General features: G+C 47.0%; 1 protein-coding gene across 10 annotated transcripts in view; it reads right to left on the bottom strand.

The window, feature by feature from the left end:
- PDE1C (phosphodiesterase 1C) overlaps window positions 1–21,707 on the bottom strand; it is a 420,549-nt gene that overhangs the window by 214,254 nt on the left and 184,588 nt on the right. For 2 of the 10 annotated variants that reach the window (XM_053926170.2, XM_053926172.2), the window contains exon 1: window positions 15,339–15,763. The exons of 7 other annotated variants lie outside the window; for them this stretch is intronic. In XM_053926170.2, coding sequence (XP_053782145.1) covers window positions 15,339–15,439 — 101 coding nt within the window. In that variant the 5' untranslated portion in view covers window positions 15,440–15,763. Of the gene's footprint in view, window positions 1–15,338; window positions 15,764–16,100; window positions 16,480–21,707 lie in introns of those variants that run through there. One more of the 10 variants, XM_053926171.2, reaches the window with a different exon arrangement.

Raw genomic sequence — 21,707 nt, 5'->3', positions numbered from 1 at the left:
TGAAAAAGAACCCAGTTTATTTTTGGCCTTTGTTTTTAAAGAACGTCAGCAGAATGTACCCCTGACCCATATCCTGAAAGACCAAGGGAATGTTTTTAAATGATCTGTTTTGGTGTTTCACACTTACTTTCACTGTGTAATTTTTTTTTTAACTTGAAACCGTACACCACTCATCTCAAGATTCGTGGAGCTAGTTGGAGCTGATGCAGACAGGAGGGAATGACCGGGAGCTGCTGTGCTCTGGGATCCAGCAAAACCCTCCGCACTGTGGTGGGTCGTGCTCCCGGGGCCAGGCTGAAAAACCTGCATCCGTGGGGGCCTAGAGCAGGGCCTTCCCAACTATCCCCCAGAAGGATCTCTGCCCTTCACACATCCAGGCACACACGCATACACACACAGTGTTTGTTTGTTTAAGGAGAAGCATTACAGCACAATGCTTAGGATCACTTGCCTAATCCAAATCCCTTCTCCAATGTATTGTGTCCAATAAGCCAAGTGAATTGTAGCAACTTGAATCTTGTTCCCAGCCACCAGTCCCCTCATCTGTAAAATCTGGGTAACGATAACGCCTGCTCACAAGGTGAGGTGAGAGCTGAATGGAAAAATGGATCTAGTTATTTACATTTAGCTACATTAACATGGTTCTGTGTACCCAGTTCACATCCAAGAGAGAGTCAGCGATTGCATTAAGAACAACAGTATGGAATAAATAATAATGGTATTGTAATTCCATAGGTTTCCAAATTTTGTTTTGGAAAAATAGTCTTTCACTGATTTTTTTTAAAAAGTAAAGAGGAAAGGCTGAAGATTGGTTTGTAAAGTGGAAAATTGAATACTCCCAATTCTCCCTATCGTAAATACTTGAGCCACAGAGAAAGCGGGTACTAATCTCAGTCCTGCTAAGAGAAGGAGCTGAAACCCTGCCCAGTCCCCCCACCCCTCCATGCCCCAGGGACCCCACAGGCTGTACCCCAAGACTCCCACATACCAGTGGCCCGAGTAGCTTAGCAGAGCCACGTACTTGCCTCTACTTTGACATTTCCCCTCTAATTTGACATTTCTTCTCTATTCTGACATTTCCCCTCCACTCCAACAAGGTGGGCCATCCTTCTGACAACAGAAAAACAAAAGTAAAACTGGGGATTTTAAAACTGGACACCAGAATAATCCCTAGAACTATCTAAGATTATCTTTCAACAAAGATCCTGTTTATGAATGAATCCCTGAAAACTGAAACCCTGTGAGTCGCTCACATGGAATCCCTAAGCATCCTCTGAAAACTATAACGCCACGCCGAGATAACAGGTGCTATAACAAGCATTATTGATTGACCCGTATCCACTTACCTCGTAAGCAAATTAAAAGACTCCTGGGTCTTCATTGAAAATCAATGTCTGTTGAAGTCCGGAATGTTTCTAGGGAACTGTGGCTTGCCCAAGAAGTGTCAAACGGGGTGTGTGTGTGTGTATGTGAAACACTCATGTACAGAACAAGGGAAGTGATGAGCTCGAAAATCGACCCTCAAAGGCCACAGTTCACGTACAGCCTGCTGATCACATTCTGACGAGCGGATATGGAGACCAGAACATCACCAAAGGGCAAAAAACACTAACCCACAATATTTTTAAAAGTTCCCCAAAGCTCTCCATGGCTACGTCATCCAGCAGAAGCTTCTGGACCCTGACCTTCATTTTACCTCTCCTGGCCCCAGTCAGGAAGGGAAAGGTGAAACTAAACCAGCACAAGGGATAACTGATTCTGTCCACAGTAAACTTGAACCTGCCTGGAGGCAGAGTAGAAACAGCAAGGAAATAGCAAAAAAACAACAGTGAGGTGGGAGCAAGGATGCTGTTGAGGGGCTTTATTAGCTTTTCGATGGCTAGGAATTCTCAGAATACGGGGCACACCCATAATCAAATGTACGTTTCCCAAACTCCCAAGTCAAGCAGATGATTGGGGAATCGTTCCTGATAGCCTGGACAACTGGGAGTCAATTAAGCACCAATGTAAAATTACGAAGCGCCTGGCAGTCTCTCACTTTCTAAAAGGGAGTATCTCTGAGTAACAGCCATATGGGTGCTGCAATCATGAGGTTTATAAATAGGCTTAATATTCAAACAAGCTGGCTTAGAAAAACCAAAACTTGTGTTCAGTTTCTAAGTTGACAGCAAGCTACCTCCCCGTTGGGCACACAAGACGGTTTCCTGGTCTGGGAAGCTGAATATGTTAACAACGACACACACGCACCGTAAGAAACCCAATTCTGCCTGGAGAGTTCTTCAGGGTTTCTGCCTCATGCTGACTCACTCTGTTCCAGATCCCAGAAGATCCCGGCTCCATCCTTCCTTCCTGAGCTCACTACTGCTGCAGATGCACGGACAGCTTTGGAAATTTTGGTTCTCAGCCCTGAGTCCCCTCGAGGGAGAGGAAATTGGAGGACAGACTCAGAAAAACAAAGACCACAGCGAGACTCATGGAGTTGACTACATGTTCACAGAAATTCAGGTCACGTGGGACTCACTCATGGGAAAGTAGACTGAGATAAAATGCCACAAATACCCGGGAAATGAGAGAGGGTCTGATCGACCACCTGATCCTCTGGTTTTGTTTTCCGTGGGCATGTGGGACGCAGACTGAACAGACCTGGATATCTCTAGAAACATCTACAGACTCTGTCTTAAGTCCTTTGTCTGCCCTACATGTTGCTGAGAATGGAAGGTGCCTGTATGTTTCTTCCATTCCTACCAGTGACTTCATTTCCATGACATGTACGTTAAAACCTACATTTGTAAAGCTATGTATGTTAATCGCTCGATGGCCAGTCCCATATTTTGAACAAGTAAATGCCATGAGAAAGTATATAGAAATTGCAGTTTCCTGGTACTCTCCAGCAACTTTAGGAGGAAAAAAAAGATATTGGAAAAAGTGAGAGCCTCTCTTCTCTTACTACTTTGAATATTTCTTAACTGATGAGCTACAGATAAGAGAATCTATGCAAACAACGATTATGTAGTTCCCTGCGTGGCCAAAGACCCAAGGCAAGACAGGAGACAAAACATAACGAAAGGACAGAAACTCACTTCCACCTGGAATAACCGAGTAGTTAGGAAAGGGATGTGTTTGTTTACATTTTCTAAAGAATTTTTCTGCTAGGTTTTCTGTTGGGGGAAATTGTCCTACAGACGTACGCCCTCTCATTCAGCCACTTACAGAAGGAAGATCATATTCAGGAACAGCAACTCCCCAAGTACAAAACTCTAACACGTTTAAGCAAAAGGGATGAGATGAGATAGAAATGAAGGAAGCCTTTGACTGTGTGGTTTGGGGGTGAGGATTGTGAAGCTCTAGAAGGAGAGAAGGCTAATCTGAAACAGCTGTCAATAAGGCGACCAAGTTTTGAGTCACTCCTGGAAGCAAACGTACTTCTATCTAGCACCGGCGGGGCAGTGAAAAGCAGAAAAACCTTTGAGGAGACGGTTCAATCAGAACTAAGCCACCGCTCAGGAAGCTCCTCCAGAACAGCCAGTCTGTGCCTTTTGCACAGGCCTGTCTCTTCCCTGCTCTCCCAACTCAGCCCCTTGGTCTGTCTGCAGACAGCTGGCCAGACCCAGAAATCAAATCTCCCGGTCATGCCTGCTTCTCTCCTGGGCCTGGGTAAAACATCCCAGCCCTCGGCTTACTGTCTAACAGGCCCCTCGTTGGGACCCCTCCCCAAAGGGAGCTGAAATCTTCCTCTGGCAAGCAAGGTTTGTGAAGTAGACCAAGCACTGTAACAATGTATTACTTAAGGCCGGACAATGAACTAATCAGCAGCACCAGTGATAAACTGTGGCAAGGCTTTTAGAGAAAGAAAATAGAAAGTAAGCATCATGCTTCTCAAAGTCCAAGTAGTACTTTCTTGCATAAATGATTTATCCCTCAATTCGCAGGTTTGCAGCCACTTGCTGTGTTGTAACTACAGCGGAACTGCGTGGGTGGAAGTGGAAGAGACTTTTGTGACCTCCCTCCTGGGAGCCCCGCTCCTAGTTAGATAAACATCAACGACAACAGGCTGAAAACAAAAATATTTCTCCATCTCTGTGACAACACAGACAAAGTGGAGAGAAGCCCAGAGGATGAAGACCAAAATCTCACTCTTTGCAGATTCATCCTTAGAGTTAGGGAACGGAGAGGCTTTTTCAATGGAATTATCCTGAGTGTTGCTTCAATGCATTTTCTATGTTGTTTTTCTCCAAGAGGATGTAGCCAGAACAAAAACTGTGACTCCTACCCAGTGTAACTTCAGCAACCAGTCGAATATTTCTAAGCCTTTTCTATTTATTCCAGGAGTATCTCATTCTCACTCTCCTTCCGGAAGCCCCTCCTCCCAACCCTTATCAAGAACCATATAATTTCACCCAGATGTAGCATCTAAAACAAAAAGCAGCAAGTAAACAAACACACTCATAGACACAACAGGCGGAGGGAGGGCGGGGAATGAAGAAGGTAAAGGAGGTCAAATACAAGGTGACAGAAGGGGAGTAGGCTTAGGGTAGTGAGCACACAGGGAGGGTACAGATGTTGGACTGTAAAGGTGTACAGAACCTGAGCTGTATGTAATGTCATTAACCAATGTTACCCCAATAAACTGAATTTAAAGAGAAACCTACTCCTGGCAGAAAGCAGCTCTTGGCCATTTACCATTTCGGGTGAATTGAAGTCGCCACAACTGCTCCTTGGGAGCAGAAGTCCTTCCTCGTCCCTCTGAGGCATCTGGACGCAGATGCGGTAAATGTTACCAATTTAAGTGGCAAAACGGGGCCAAAATCCACAATAGAGAACAACAACAACAACAACATCCGATTAGCAGACGCGGTCGTTGGGGCCAAGCAGAGCGCTCTGCTGTCACCCAAGCTGGGCTGAGCTTGGCAACCGCACTCTCCGAGCCGCAGTGCCTGTCACTGAAAGCACACCAAGACGCCCCGGGAGGGGGTTTCGAACAATTCTTCCATTTGTTTAACCATTTCAGTCAGTGGTTTCATAGACAAAATGGCAGTTTTAAACAACATATATAAAGCTTGATTTATAATCATCAATCCTTAGATTTCGCAAAGGCCCCTATTCATGAAAGTGTTCACAATTCCTCATAGTTAACAAACAGGGTTCCCAAGTAATAGCCACCTGGAACAAGATACCATACTTTGGGGGCCGGGTTAACTGATAGGTAGTGTAAGACCCCTCGGACAAGAGTCGGGGGGTAGAGACGGAAAAGTGGGAGAGGGGGGATCAGTCTGAATTTGAACTATTCATAAAGCACCCCTGGACGTGGCTTTCAAGGATGACTCTTTCACCGCCGGATATGCTCGGCACACCCCTCGAGCAGCGGCTGTCAACCTTTTCCATCTCACGGCACACATGAAGTGGTCACGAGAATGCTGCGGCACACCAAACAATGTATTTTTTTGCCAATCTGACCAAAAATAGGTATAATTTGATTCATTCACACCGGACAGCTGTTGGTGTGTTGGCTTCTGTCTTTTTTTTTTTATTTGACAACCTAAGGGAAAAGAGGCCGGTGCCCCTGACTAAATAGCCAGGTACTGCATGTTTCAGAAATCCTTGCGGGACATCAGTGTGCCGCGGCACACCGGTGAAATCGCTGCTCTAGAGTGGGGGAAAAGTCTTGGTTATTTAAGCCCTGCGGTTGCTCGGACTCTGCATAAACAGAATTTAAAGTCTTTGGACAGCCAACAGTGACTCTCAGCTAAACACTCAGTGCAGTCTCGTGGTGAGTGTCTAACAGGGGTGTCCAACCTGCGGCCCGCGGGGCCACGTGCAGCCCAGGGTGGCTGTGAGTGCGGCCCAACACGAAACGTAAATTTACTTAAAACATTATGAGATTTACTTGTGATTACGTGTTGCAATGTATTTAATGTGTGGCCCCAAACAACTCTTCTTCCACTGTGGTGCAGAGACACCAAAAGGTTGGACAGCCTGAGGGGAAGGAGAAGTGTTTTCTTAGTTATTACCCTTTGAGCTGATACTAATTTGGCATCATTCAGACCTAAACACACACATACACACACATACACACATACATACATTATATACGTACATGTGTTTTTTCTTTGCACTTTGTTGGGCTGTACATCACATCTCTGATCCAGACCTTTCCTCTAACCTCCAGGACCACTTTTCAATGCTCCTGTCGTCCCCACTTCTCCACCAGGACATCTTCCAGACCGCTCGTATTCAATACATCCAAACCTGAAGTCCTATCTCTGCTCTCCAGTCCTCCTGCTCCCACCCACAACCAAACCTACCCACCTGCCCCCTCCCATCCCCGCCCCAGGCCAATGATCCTGATCTAAGTAAATAATAGCCCCCGGGGACTCAAGCTGAAAACCTGGGAGTTACCCTAGATTCCATTGTCTTCCTCATCCCCCCCCCCCCCCCCCCCCCCCCCGTGCACGTCCTATTGAGTCTACACCCTGGGAAGCTCTCAAACCCCTCCCTGAGGACTGACCACGGCTCCCCATTGCTATGGCTCCTGGACAAAAGATGAGGCAAGATCTGTCCCTCCCTGGCTGCGTCTTGCGCCTCCTGGCCCCATACTGTCTAGGCAGCAGCCACTTGACTTTCTTTTGTTTTCTTTTATTTGCCACGTTTCTCTGGCTCCACGCACAAGCTGTTTTCCCAGGCTTCAAATACCTTTGGACATGCTTCAACTCTTTAGTTACGTGATACCTACTTATTCTTCTTCATAACTCAGCTTAAATCTCACTGCTTCAGAGAAGCCTTCCCTGATTCATGGACCAGGTTTGGGCCCCCTTTTGTGTGGCTGCTCAGCACTCATCGCAGGGAATAATTATTCACAGAGTTATATGTTTGATATCTGTCAGTACCTGTAGGCTGAACGCTCCATAGGGAGGGAGCTCCTGTCTTGTTTCCCAAGGTATCCTGGTGCCTAGCACAGTGCTTGGCATGTGGTAAGTGCTGGAGGAATGTCTGCTGAGTGAATGAGTGATGAATGCATTTATGCAAATATACAAATAAAACTCATTACCTACCATCAATCTTTTTGATTGAATTATTCTCTTAAGCCTTTCATAATTTTACAACCTAGGCACACTAGGGTTTTCTTTTCACTCATGAAGACTCATTTATTTTGGTTAATAAATGTTGTCAAAAGATCTTTAAATAAAGAGTACACTCCGATACACCTAAAGAACACCAACACTTTACATGGATTCGGTATACTTCCTTCAGAAAGAGTGTTTCATTCATGTAGAATTCATTTTTCTTTACTAATGGGAAATGGAGATAGTCATTCTCAAAGCTGTTAGAGAGCATTTTACGTGTCTCATATTTGACAATTATTTTTCTTAGTCATTGCTCAAAAAGCCATGAGGTAGGGAGGTCACGTAAGCACCTTCCCTCCACATGGGGAAACTAGAACCAGGGAAAGTAGTTTTCTACGTGCCAAAGAAAACTAAAGATAGAAAACTGAGCTAGAAATGCAGAAAGCTCTCTGCCCAGAGTTGCTTCCCAACCAACAGAGGCTGTCAAGCTTGGTCAAAATAATAAACACTTAGCTGCTAACACTGAGTTATAATTAGCTAAGTTAGCATAACCAAATTATGATAAGCAATTAATGATGTATTAATAGATTGCATTCAAGTAAGGAAAATTTCATTCTACACCTTGGAAACTACTTACCCTTTTTTGATATTGGCCTCTATCTCCCCTTTAATATATATTAAGAAAATATTTCAGGGAGACTTAACTGACCTTTATTAGGAAAAGCAGACTCATACGCAATCCCTCAAACAAAAATGCCTGCCTCCTCTGGACCCTCAGACGTAGTGTCAATGTCTCCTATTGAGCAATTAATTACCACCCAGCCTTTTATTGGTATTTTACATTTTTCACAGGTATATAAAATTGTCTTGTCCCCTACCAAGACTCAAAGTTTCCTGAAAGTAGGGCTTTTCTTTCCTGGTATTTCATATCTCTTCTGAAACTCCTACTATCTAATACATAATAGGAGCCCAATAAAAATATGCTGAGCCATCTGACATTTCCAATTAAATGGGAAGGTGGAAGGGCCAGTTTATATACTAAAATGGGTAACCTGTGGGAAATAAACCATAATTTCTTAAATTATTCTTTTGGAATTGCTTTATTGGTGAGATTCAGGTCGAGCCCCTTTTCCCTAGGTCTTCTGTTCACAGCTGTCGGACATTCTGGGGGCCACGCGGAGCCAATGTGTCTAAACCCAAGTTTTCCAATCTGCTTTTCCCAAGCTTGCTCTTCCCTCCATGGTCCCTAGCAAGGCAAGTGGCACCAGACACACTAAGACGTCCAAGCCAAAGCAAACTTGGGGGACAACTTCTCCTCGCTCTCTGTCCCAAAACTCCTTGTCAATGCTCCTGTCGAAGGTGCCTGCTGCGTCTGCTCGTCAGGAGTGAGCAGCTGCCCCAGTTCAGGCCGTTTCTCCAATGGTCTCCAGGCCTCCAGTGTCCCCTCCCGTCTCTGCGCCCCACGTTTCTCCCAGAATAGCCATCCTCATTCTGTCAGTCTCCAACTTAAAGTCTTTTGACAATCCCTTATAAATTAAGAAATCAAATGCAAACTCCTTGAAATCTCGTGTTTCCAAAACAAAAAAAGGTCCCAGAAGGATGTGAGCGGGGAGTGCCACAAACATAACATGTCCTTGTGTGATGTAGTAAAATGTGTTCAGATACTTTGTCTCCTGAAACTCTAAGAATATATAATTTTGAGTAAAACAAAGAATAAATGTTTTAAAAATTCCGTGTATCACTTGCTGGCCCATGCCTTCGTTTCCAACATTATCTTTCACTCCTCCTGGATATGCCAAGACCCCCCAGGCCTCTGAGCCTCTGCACGCACTGTTCCCTCCATTCGTGAACTCCTATTTATCACACAACGTTGTACTAGATGGGCTGCAAGAGGATGCCACACAGGTACCTTTTAAGGAAAGTCCCTACGGTTCTTGGGAAATGACTTATAAGGAAAGTAACACTGTTATCTGAACAGCTAATAGACTAGAGACCCATCTGGGGGCCAATTCTTTCTGAGGTGACCCAGGAGATTTCTGTCCAGGAGCTCCATGCTGAATGACAGCAAATAGACCCAACCACGCCCTGTCCTTTGGGAATTATCAATGACAAGTGAGGACAGAAAAGGACACTAGGCCTCCTTCAGGGAAACCAAACACAAAGCAGCCCCCTGACTGGCTGGAATAGCTGGAACGACAGACAGAGCCACAGAAACAATGACAGCCACGGGGGCCTCAGGGGCCCAAGATTTCTACTCCATCGTCTCCCCTCTGCTTGTCCTTGAATGTTGGCCTCAGTGTGTCCTCTCCCAGAAAGGTGTTCTCCATGAAGTGGGATGCGGAGTCAGGGCAGCCACCAGGAAAGCCCAGAAGAAGGGAAAGTAGCCCCTTACCATGGCCAACAGAGAAACCTCCAGGAAGAACTCTCTTGTTCCCATGTAGGCTCTGTGCCCCCCTGAAACTGACCACTGGTACCAGCAGAATGAAATTGTGTGATTGGCCAGTGCTGGATCTTGGGCCCACCCCTATGGAAGGAAGCAGGGGGTGGAGCTGGGGGGCAGGGTCTGTTAACATAATAAGGGAGTAGGAAAGCTTGCTGGTTAGACAAAAACTATAGCCCCTATTTGTTACCCTAATAATTAACACCTCCCTCTGCATTCTGCATTCATTATACCACTTCAAATACTGGGGGCGGGGGGAGCGTCGCATAAGCATAAACTGTTACACTGACTACCTCGGAGTTGCTCAGAAAGAATACATGATAGCTCAACTACAACTGTGACAATAAATGCCAAGGAATGAGTGAAACCAGTTCTCTGCTTTCAATTTTATTTTTCAGCACAGAAATACCTTTTTGTTGTCCTGGAGCAGGCAGGCAAAAGAAAAACTCTTGGTCAGGACCCAAGGTACAAATCGTGACTCAAACCCGTGCAGCCGTGCGGCTCCCCCAGGTCAGGAGAGGAAGTACAGCCATCTTCCGGTCAAGATGGAGGCGTGGGTAAACACGCCTCACCTCCATGCACAACTACAGCAAAAAATACAGCCACACTACAAAACAAACGCCACCCAGAACAGCCAGAAAATCAAGCTGTGTGGAAGTCTGACAACCAAGGATTTAAAGCAGGCACATTATTCCAGACAGAGAGGAGGGATGGAAACACGGAGAGGCACAGGCATGGAGACAGAAACGGGCGGCCCCAGATCCATGTGCGGTGGACAAAAATCAGGGGGGATAGCTCAGGAGCAAAAGATCCCAGCCCCAGTCCAGACCACCCAGCCCAGGTCCCAGTGCCAGAAAGATAAGTCCCCATAACTTCTGACTGTAAAAACCAGTGAGGGTTGGGGTGGCAGAAGAAACTGCATCCCCTTAAAGGACCCACAAAGGACTTAGGACCCACACAGACCCAGCCTCTGGGATTCAGCACCAGGGCAACAGCTGGAAGGGCACCAGTGGCATAGGCGGAGAAGGTGAAGTGTGAGCAGGGAGACAGCTTCCTCCCAGGCAGAACTCCAGAGGCCAGGCAGAGGCATTGTACCCCTTCCCCCCCCACCCCATACAGCAACAGCAGCCTCACAGGCTGCCCCACCCTGGCAATTACCTAAGGCTCCGCCCCATACAACTTAACAGGTGCACTGGGACAAGGAGTCAAAGCAGCTCTACCTAATACACAGAAACAATCACAGGGAGGCTGCTGTTGTGAGGAGACAAAGAAATATGGCCCAAATGAAAGAACAGAACAAAACTCCAGGAAAATACCTAAATGAAATGGAGATAAGCAACCTATCAGAAGCACAGTTCAAAACACTGGTTATCAGGATGCTCCAAGAACTCACTGGGCACTTCAACAGCATAAAAAAGACCCAGGCAGTAATGAAGGTTGCATTAAGTGAAATAAAGAAAAATCTATGGGGAACCAACAGTGGAGAGGATGAAGCCAAGAATCACATCAACAATTTGGAGCACAAGGAAGGAAAAAGCATTCAACTAGAAAAGCACAAAGAAAAAGGAATTTTTAAAAATGAAAATAGAATAAGGAACCTCTGGGACATCTTTAAACATACCAACGTCCAAGTAACAGGGGTGCCAGAAGAAGAGGAAGAGCAAGAAATTTCATTATAAAAAATAATGAAAGAAAATGTCCCTAATTTGGCACAGGAAATAGACTTCCAGGAAGTTCAGGAAGCACAGAGAGTCTCAAACAAGACAGACCCAAAGACAACCGCACCAAGACACATTATAACTAAAATGCCAAAGGTTAAAGATAAAGAGGGAATCTTAAAAGCAACAAGAGAGAAGCAGTTTGTTACCAGGGGAGTTCCCATAAGACTTTCAGCTGATTTCTCAAAAGAAACTTTGCGGGCTAGAAGGGACTGGCAAGAAGTATTCAGTGATGAAAAGCAAGGACCTACAACCTAGATTACTCTATCCAGCAAAGCTATCATTTAGCATGGAAGGGCAGACAAAGTGCTTCCTAGACAAGGTAAAACTAAAGGAGTTCATCATTATCAAGCCAATATTGCACGAAATGCTAAAGGGAATTATATTAGAAAAAGAAGATCAAAACAATGAACATTCAAATGGCAATAAATTCACAATGATCAATAACTGAATCCAAACAACAAACTAAGCAAACAAGCAGAACAGGGACAGAATCATAGATGTGGAGATCATTTGGAGGGTTATCAGTTGGGTGGGGGAAGGAGGAAAATAGGGGGAAAGATGTAGGGATTAAGAAGCACAAATTAGTAGGCACAAAATAGACAGGGAGTTGTTAAGAACAGTGAGGGAGTGGAGAAGCCAAAGAACTTATATGCATGACCCATGGACATGAACTAAGGGCTGTGGGGGATTGCTGGAGGGAATGGGGGTACTGGGTAGAGGGAGGCAAAGAGAAAAAGTAAGAGAAACTGTAATAACACAAACAATAAAATGTATTTTTTAAAAAAGAAAATACAGCCATTATCATGTTTTTCCCTGAGTGGAAGATTCCTGAATAAGACAGACATTGGGAGGGGCTCTTAAAACTTCCACCCACTCCTACCACTGAGGTTTACAGAAAAACGATAAAAAATGCTCTTCCCAGGAATGTCAGAGAACAACATCCCACTGAGAGATGTAGTTAAGGAAGCTCAGGTGGGGAGGGGGAGGGGCTGCTTAGAGACATGTGAACTTGTGTGTGAGAGCGTTCCGTGATCTCAGCTGCGGCAGATAGTATATTTAAAATTCCCATTTCCGAGATCCAGTGCACTGTTAGGAAGCTGATGATGCCACAAGGCTGGGTGAAGAGTTTCCCTAACTCTTTCCTAGAGAAATGTGTGAAACAGCCCCAGGGGTCCAAACACTTATTGATAATTTACGGCATACCAGATAGTGTCCTAGGCACTGGGGATGCATCAGCCACCAAAGCCCACCAAAACCAAAAACAAACCTCTGTTCTCAGGGAGCTTGTATTCTAGTTAGGAGAAAAAGACAATAAACGTAACAAATAAAAAGACATAGTATTCAGATGGTGAGAAGAAAATAAAGAGAAATAAAGAAGGTGTGGAAGAGGCATGGGGGCTGTAACACGGGGGTCCACCTGCATTCTCCTACACTACCTTCCTCGCAGATGGACACCCCAGCAACCCTCTTGCTGCTGGTAAGGAGCACTCTGGAGAGATAAGGGGGTGCAAAGACAGGACCTGGGCACACACAAGAGTGGGATCAGCCCTGGGCCGTGGCTTCACCGCACCTTGCCCAGTCCCACCTCCGTTTAGATCGCTGTGCCCAACCTGGGTAATGATGTCAACAAAACCTGCCGCCCCTCCCACTCGTGGAATAGTGTGTTGCTAAGTCACATGGCCTATAAACTGGCCCAAATACCTATTTATCTTAATTTCAAATATTAAGAAGTTCACACTTAGGGCTTTATGATTCCGTCATCACCAATTGGTTGAGCACCTACTATATGCCATACCCTGTTCCAGGCACTGGAGGTGCCACAGTGAGGAAGACACACAGGTGTCCGTCCTCAAGGAACTTACATGATAATGGAGGAGACAAAAAAGTCAACAACAGATCGCAGAGCGCGGCTACTGCCAAGGATACAGACACTACCGAATAGTCCGAGCATGAGGTGCTTGGTCTAGTCCTGAACTTGACAGTTCTCGAACAAGCTGAACTGACTCCCTGATGATCTGTGCTCACCTATAAAGCCCTTTTTAGAAGGTGGTTATAGTAATAAATTAATATGAAAATCCAATTGTGGCTACGGGGTCTTCCAAAAACGTCGGAAGAGCAGCTTCCAGCCTCTTACTGAGAGTCTGGTGTGTGGATGAATACACACTTCCATCCCCTAAGGGTTTCCATTTCGTGAACTGCAGAAGTGTTATTCCGAATTGTACAGATAAGCATGTGTTTTGGTTTCCAGAGGCTTTAGCAACATTATAACACTACTGTTATGTCAGAAAAAGACATAGTAAGAACCATAACTGTAGTAAAATATATATATGCCATAATAACAATAGTCACATGTCTTTCGAATTAGAAAGTGCAGCTACAGATCTCGTAGAATTCAGTAAGAAGGGTAAAGGGAGGGATTCTAAGCCACACATTTGGAAAAGAATCAATCAGCCCACACCTTTAATGTTTAAAGGCACTGGGTGCTGAGTACATACGAGAGACTAAAACACGAAAATGCAGGTACGTCACACCCCAACACCATGGGGAGCGAAAACTAACAGACAAGAAACAGAGAAAGGTATAAGTGAACTGTGACTTCTAAACGCTTTATCACACAAGGTCCCCCCTCAGCCTTGGAGTAGCTGCGTGGAGTCGGTTTAAAGTATAAAGCAGCCAGAGAGAGGAAGTTCCTGAGTATGTGGACATAAGACCCTCTTGCCGGGATGTCAAGGAGACCCAGCTTGACAACACTTTGACATTGTACACCCCGGACCCAGGCTTTGTGGATGCAACAAACTTTCTGTGTGCACCAAAATATGATCAGATGTCATGTTCATTCCACAGGACACGAGCTTACTGTAAACACCGCTCAGAACGAGGAGGCGCCTCCACTGCGAGACAGCCTGCCAGCCACAAAGACGAGATCTCCGAGTAAGTTACAGCCTCTGCCTGCAGCAGCCAGACACTCCAAACGTGCTGTTACTTGGCCTGGTTTGCCATTTTGCTCAACAGCAGTGTAGCTCAGTAAAACTACTGATGGAAGGGCTTGTGTACATGGCACTTTAAATAGGGAACCCCTTTAAAAAACCACAGACGGCCTTGGCTTCCCTTGAGCATATCCCAGCTGGGATGTGGCCTCCCCCAAGATGGAGCTCACTGAGGTCAGTGCCTTTTTGATGTGTTCTGTTTTAGGTTTTGTCGGTGCTTTCAAATCCAATGAACAGCAGCAGAACAAACTGACCGCCAGGGCCCTGTCACTCCCTGCGGTAGGAACAGAATGTCAAGAGGATATACTCGGAGAAAAACTTTTTCTCTTAAACCGCAATGGATTTGACACCAAATTCATGATGGAAGGTAATTCTGGGCATTATGGAAGGTGTCTCTGGGACCTGCCTGGGCAAGGGGGAAGCAAATCGGAGACACAGCCACCACTACAGCGAATGAAGTGAACGAAAGGCAGAGATCTTTATCCGTCATTCCAACTAGAATTCTGGCCACGGTATTGAAAGCAAACTCCCTGTTTCACTGTTCAAAGATTACTAGGGAATCCAATATTGCTGCTGGCCCCCCACTTTCTCCAAAATAGTCCTTTCTCCCAGTAACCATCTCCCGGCTAGAAAGGAGCCTAAGGAAATACCAGAAGTTGAACGAGGCTGGGAGAACAGGGAGAGGAGAATTTGGCAGCCAGAATGTATGTTGAATGTGAACTATTGGTAAGTTCTTGGAACACCTGCCACGGTGTTTGCAAGCAGAGAAAATTTCTTCCTATAATTAAAAGTCTGGGACCTGAGTCCCCCAGCTTCTCTCCCTGAGCAAAAAGGACCAGAAACATCTCTGTGGGAATTAACCTACTACAACTGAACTATAAAGACCTGTCTCCTTCCCCCAAAGAAAGCGTGACTGGAAAACAGCAAGGCATCCTAAGTCAGGAAGACAGGTCCCTCTGTGCAAAGGAAGGTAGCAGTGACTGTAATTAACAGAGAAGCAGTTGTGGAACTTCTGGGCTGGATTTAAAGGGCCATGCAGGATCGGGGTGAGCCCACATGACCCGGGCCGGCAGGTAAAATATCGATGGGAGAGGGAAAGGGAGCAAGAGAAGTAAGTAAATTTACTTACAGCCCTCGGAGCCGAAGCCAGATTTTCTCGATCTGTTCGGGCTGCAAGTATTTCAGAGAGTTGCTCTCAAATTCTTCGATCTCCTTGGTCGGCGACTCCATAGCTGCAGGTTATCACTGGAAGTGAGGCTGAGAGAGTTTGGGCTGTGCCCTCCCGGCCTCCTCGGCTGGAACCCCTGCTGATTGCAGAGTGTGTGTTTGTCTGTCACTTTCTCCAAGATTCCCGCCTCTGCACCCCCCAAATCCAGACTCAAAGCAGGCTCGGATTGCGGGCCACCCTCTGCCGGGGCGCCTCTGGGAGGCAGCTGTAACCAGCCATGGTCCCGGGCTAATGTCCAGGGATAGCGATTGTACTCCTACTCAGGGATAAAGCACCTTGGATCTATTTGGAGATATCTCCGAAAAGAGATCTATATAATTCTATATATACAATTTTATATATACATACATACATAATTTTTTAAACAAAGCCACAGACGCGATCGGTGTGGCAGCTGAAGGATTTGGGGGAGAAGGGGAGGACCGGGTTGGGAGGGGAGGGAGCGAGGGAGGAGAAAGTGAGAAGGTTAGACAGGGGCGGGGAATGAGCCTGGGGGGAGCTGGCACCAGGGCTGTCTGACCAGAGCCCGAGCACCCCGAGCACCCCAAGCACCGGGCTCCGCCCTGCACTCCCAGCCTCGGGGCGCCCATGGCTCCCCCACCGCGCACTCTGGCTCCCCTGCCTGGCTGCTCTCGCGCCCCCTCTATGTTTCCTTTCACTTACCAGCAGCGGCTCTGCTGACAAGCGAGAAAACTGACAACTGAGAAAAGTCGTCTGTCGGCGCACCGGGACTGGCGTCTGGTCTGGCCCCACGGGCGCAGAGGGAGGGGTACACCCTGCACCGCTGCCTGGCCGCCTGCGGGGAACAGGCTCAGCGGCTCCAGCCTCACACCCTGGGTACCCTGACGTGCCAGGGCCCCCCGCCCAGGTGGGTCCACGGCTCCTGAAGCCCGCACAGAATGAGGGACACAGCACCGGGCGCGGACCACCACGGGAAAAGGGATCTGTGTCCTCCCTGGGGCTCGAGGGGCTAACAGCACCGGGCAACGAGGCTCGGAGTTAGTGCCTCAGCTTGGTTCACTGTTCACTGCGCTGGGGCGCACTCACACGCTGCTGGAGAGCCGGTTCCATTCTGGAATATGAAAGCAATTGATGAGGACTAAAGTAATCACACATCCACACATCACACTTACAAAGTTCTCTTCTCTCTCCCTCCCTCCCTCCCTCTCCCTCTCCCTCTCTCTCTCTCACCAAGGAGTGCTAGGGGTGGTGGATAAACAACAGTCAACAGTGAGGAGGGGGCATGTCTGTGTCACACACTCCTCCAGGGGTTCCTGCCAGGTGACAAGGGCAAGGGCGGAGACCTGGAAGAGTTTCAGCTCCGCAAAGCAACTCAGCGCTGTTGTCCTCAGGGGGTCATTCACAATGTCGATAAGGTAGAATGCTCTGGGGAAGTGGGACCAGGTGTGAAGCTGGGGTGCGCAGGAAGGGGGACGGGGGACGGGTTAACAGAGGGACCAGAGACAGAAAGGAAAGGGTCTGTGCTCAAGCCCAGGGCAGCCCTGCCGTCTTAGAATGGGTGTCACACCCCTGGTAAGTGAGGTGAGGGCTCCTGAGCCTGGGGTACAGCTGGCTCTACCACTGTATTTTTCCTCACTGGCAGGTAATGATTCTTTGGAAATTTCTATCAGATAGTTTCCTGCATCTGGGAAGTAAGATAAACTGAAAGGCGAGAACTCAAGTAAAGTTCCATTCACGGAACCTGGATGAAGGAATAAAATCATAGTGTCTATAAATCCCTAAATGCTCACCCACTTGGTAGTTGCAACTTACTTTCTGGAAATTAGAGGTGACAGTGATGAGGATGGCATGGTAGCCCGTCCCTTCCTGCCTCGAGGTGACATGCCAGGGAAAAGCGCTTGCACACTCCCCAGCCACACAATCTGAAGTCACCTCATTAAAGTCAGTCCTTAAAGGTTTTCTGGAAGCACATACATTTTCAATGAGTTTAGGCATTCATTCCGGGCATTGAGCAGCCAACATATTTAATATTAAGTTCATTTATCTCAATAAAACCAATTTCCCACCCAGCGTCACCCAGCAGGGTACAGCCACCTGGGGTGGGGCTGGATACGATGTTAAAAGAAGAGGCCTTTGACTGCAGTTAAGCTAATCAGAAAGGGAGAACTAAAATAATTTTCTTTAAAACAGTTTCTGAAACATGAGTGTGTTTCATTTTAGAAAAACTTCACAATTTAAACATGTATTAGAAAGTCTATAAGGATATAAGTTTGCTTTATTTTAGAGACATAATAGTTTTGGAAGCTACAGGGCCCTTCAAAGATAATCTGGATTAGGAATTTTTGAATTTTTTTAAGCAACAGAGTATTATATTTCAAATAATGTCTTCTAAGGAATTTCCAAAGGAAAGACAGCTGCCCTGGTTGAAGGGGGAGGGGAGTAGGAGGTTCTTAGGGACAAAGCCCACCTCTGCCTTCCTAGCTCATCTCTGGGCGAAAACGCCCCCACTGCCCAGATGAGAAGTGAGGCCAAAGCCCGACAAAATACCCTAGGACACTTGCTCCTAATCCAGGCTCCTCTCTAAACCACGTTCGGAACAGCTTGTCTTCTCTCTGCCAACAAGACATCACTGCGTGTAGATGTCCCGTGTTACTGTGTCACTCAGGTGCTGTTCTCGCTTTATCTGCCACACACAGGGAATGCATGATCATGTAGCAGCGTGACAAACCCTGGTTTCTCCTGGAGCTCTGCTCGGAGGCAAACCAAAAACAGGTGGAAGCCCGCGGGGGAATACAAGGTCTAAGCCACTCTCAACTTTGCTTTAGAGGTTAACGTCCACTGTTATTTCCTAACCTAGTTTTCTGAGTTAGACTTTTCAGGAAACCTTATGTGGACAAACATCACTAAATATATATGGACAAGCATGCATACATACACATGTACATACATACAAGTGCCAGTTGTATGTATGACGATGCAGAGGTACATGAGTACTAGCCACCCTCTGCATCATCAGCATCAAGTATCATAAGATCACAAAGAAAGTGAGCTCCCTGTCCCTGGCAGAGTTCAAGGAGAAGCTGGATGACTGACCGGGAATCAGGCTTTTATGCATGAGAATGATATGACCGCTGAGATCCCTTTTGCCCATTAGACTTCATGATTCAATAATAATCACAATAACGACAACTAGCACCCTCACCATTTACTGAGAACTACCACGTGCCAAGCACCATGCTAAGCACATCACAGTTTGGTTCATTGCATTAACAAAATGCTTCAAAATAGTTCATTACATCTGTTTGCCAGTTAAAGACAGAAGAGGTCCCCAAAGGTCAGATCACTTTTGCAAAGACATCCAGCTAATAAATGGCAGAGCTGGGTTTTAAAACCAGAATAGAGTGCAAAGCTCATGTCTTTTGCCCTGAGAGGGTGGGACTGCAGGAGCACTAATGCTGGGGGGAAATTAGGAAGGCTTCATAGTAGAGGTGATGTTTTAACCGAGTCTGGCAGGTGGATGAACAGAAGTTACCCACATGAAGATGAGTGGAGGCAGGTGGTTCCAGAGAGAGAGAGCACCGCATGAAAAGCAGCACAGAGGCATGGGAAGGGATGGGGTGTCCAGGGACCCACAGGCCGAAGTGTATGGCTAGGGAGAGCAATAGAAAATGTGACAAGGGTCAGCCAGATCCTTGGGCTCGTGGAAGAAGCTTGGGCTCTCTCCCCTCGATGACAGGGAGCCGTGGGTGGGTCTCAGCAGTGGGAGGCACGGTCACATGCAGAGGGCACTTGTTGTCCCGAATATTCATCACACACTCAGGGCAGTTCTCTGGGAACCTGCCATGGGAGGGTTCAACAATCACGGGCAAAGGTAACCAGGGCTCCAGAAAGCGAATCCAGCTACCAAAGGCAGACAAGCTCTTCAAGCTACAAAGAGAGAAGAACTGGACTGAGAAAAGAGACCAAATCGGCAAAGGCACAGCATCGCCTCCCACGAGCACCTATCTCCCAGCTACGGGGTTATGACTGCTGGTTTTGACCACCATGAAGCCAGCCAGTGCCCTGGACACACTCTTCAGGGCTTGGACCTGGTGTCATCGACAGGGTCTGTGGAGGAGGAAATTACAGAGAAGCATTTGGGACATTGGAAGTCACACCATTGGGCACAGCGGCCCATCCTCCCCGCCTACACCAGATACTGCCCATCACACGCTGCCAAAGAGGCTCTTCTCCCTACTGGCATCCCTTTCCAGCAAGAGGTCTGTTTGGTGACAGTCATGTCATGCTACTGATCTCTTTGACGTCTTCTCTGTTTGGTTTTAGGATTTGGGGCAGACTCTGTCCCAGGAGCTGCCTCCACTAGAGAAAAGTGGTGCAGGAAGAAGCAGTGAACTGGCCAAACCCAGGGGACCCCCATTCTCAGCCCCATCTGAAATGGGGCTCTGACTAGCCAGAGAGTGGCCCAGAAAGGCGGGAGGGGAGATGGGAGGAGAGACAGGATGAAGTCCCAGCTCAGGGGCGGTCTGACATAACCTGCCTATGGCCCACAGTTTTTGCCCCTCTCTCTGGCAGGATCCTTCAGTCGCTCTGACAGGAGTAGCTCACAGAATCCTTCCAACAGGGGTGGCACAGGCAAAGGAAAGGGCTCAGGGTGGCACTGAATCCCATGTGACCTAGAAGAAGACACTCTTCTTCTCCAGCCATGGCTCGCTTAGGCTTACTGACCTCTGGATCCCTTTCAAGCTCTAACATACCCTTATTTGAAACCCACAGCCTGGCCTGGGCCAGCCAGGCTTCCCACAGGCGCCCAAAAGCTGTAGGAAAACTGGAGTCCAGATCTGACTCAGCCAGATTTGTCTGTAACAGACAGAACCCAGGATGGCCAATCAGAGACCTCCACCCCATACCTCAAAACAAAGGGATTGGTCTGGTGGTGACACATGACTCAAGATGATCTAATCCTGCTTCCTTATGGGAGATTTGACGTGGCCACTGGGAAAGAGAGAGGTCTACTTCTCTTTTCTTTGACATAACAAGCTATAAGGCTTGAGTTTATCTTGGCCCTGGGGTTATCTTTTTACCATGTAGAAGCAGTGTACCAGAAAAATGATACCACCACAGAGAAAAGCAGAAAGAAGAAGTAGAGGGACAACGAAAAAAGTGTGAAAAAATCTTTTGAGCCCCTTGATCCTGCTATGCCTGAAGCCAGTGCCATGGACTTTTAAGTTATATGACCTAAATAAATGCCACACACACACACACACACACCCGCCATTTTTCTCACATTGGGCTAAAATCAGATTTACATCACTGGCAACTAAAAAAATTCCTAATATAACTCCACTCTTGCAGGATTGTTATAAGGAGTTAAAGAAACCAATGGATGGCCAGTGCCTTAAATGTAATAGTGGTTCCTCCCCCACCTTACCCATGCAACAGGAAATGAAGGGAAGGAAGCTAGAAAATGGTACAGGAACCATGGAGTGGGCACAGCACCCAAGGTAAATATGAAGAGGCTTGCTTCATTGTCTTGATAAATGGATACATTAACAATTTTGTTTCAATAACTTTTTGATAATGACCTATCAATGCATGCCCTATTACCCATGTCAGCCCCTCAAAACAGCCCTGGAGTGAGTGAAACACACATTCTCATCCCAGTTTAGAAATGAAGAGGATGAGGTCCAAGAAGTCTGCTGGCCTCCCTCTGCCAGGACCACCTCCCGCCACAGCCGGGCAGCACGACAGCACAAGGCTTCCTGACTCCCAGCCCCGGGGGGTCACCCTGCCTCTCCACACACACTGCCAACCCAGCAGAATTAACTCGGTTGTACTGATGAAAATGACATTTTTGTTCATGTGAAATTGCTGATGTGACAGTCAGCCACATTCTGGCCCAAATGCACAGAAATCGGCAGGTTGTCCTTCCCAGGGCTGGAGAGCAAGTTTGCATGTGGAAACCCTGGGCTTTGAAAGGGACCTGGGCAATACCACTGCCCAAGCTCCTAATGACACAGATAGGAAGGAGCAGGCAGAGTTAAGCAACTGTGCACAGTGCCCCGCTCTCAGTGGCAGAGCTGGGACCAGCACTGATGTCCCCAGACAACCAGCCCAGGGCTCCGTTATCTCTGAACTTACTTCCGGGTCTCAAGAATGACTCCTGCTTCCACCAGTGGATTTGGTTCAATGGCTTGTGTATAGATAAAAAGAAGAAATGCCCACAAAAAAGCACAGGCTGTTGACAAAGGCTTCCTGAAGGAAAGGGAAATGGAGAGGACTAGCGAAGACAGACTCCAGGGAAGTGAAAGT

The sequence above is a fragment of the Desmodus rotundus genome, chromosome 6 (genome assembly GCF_022682495.2).
Source record: "Desmodus rotundus isolate HL8 chromosome 6, HLdesRot8A.1, whole genome shotgun sequence".
Taxonomy (NCBI): domain Eukaryota; kingdom Metazoa; phylum Chordata; class Mammalia; order Chiroptera; family Phyllostomidae; genus Desmodus; species Desmodus rotundus.
This window is presented reverse-complemented; position numbering and strand designations above follow the sequence as displayed.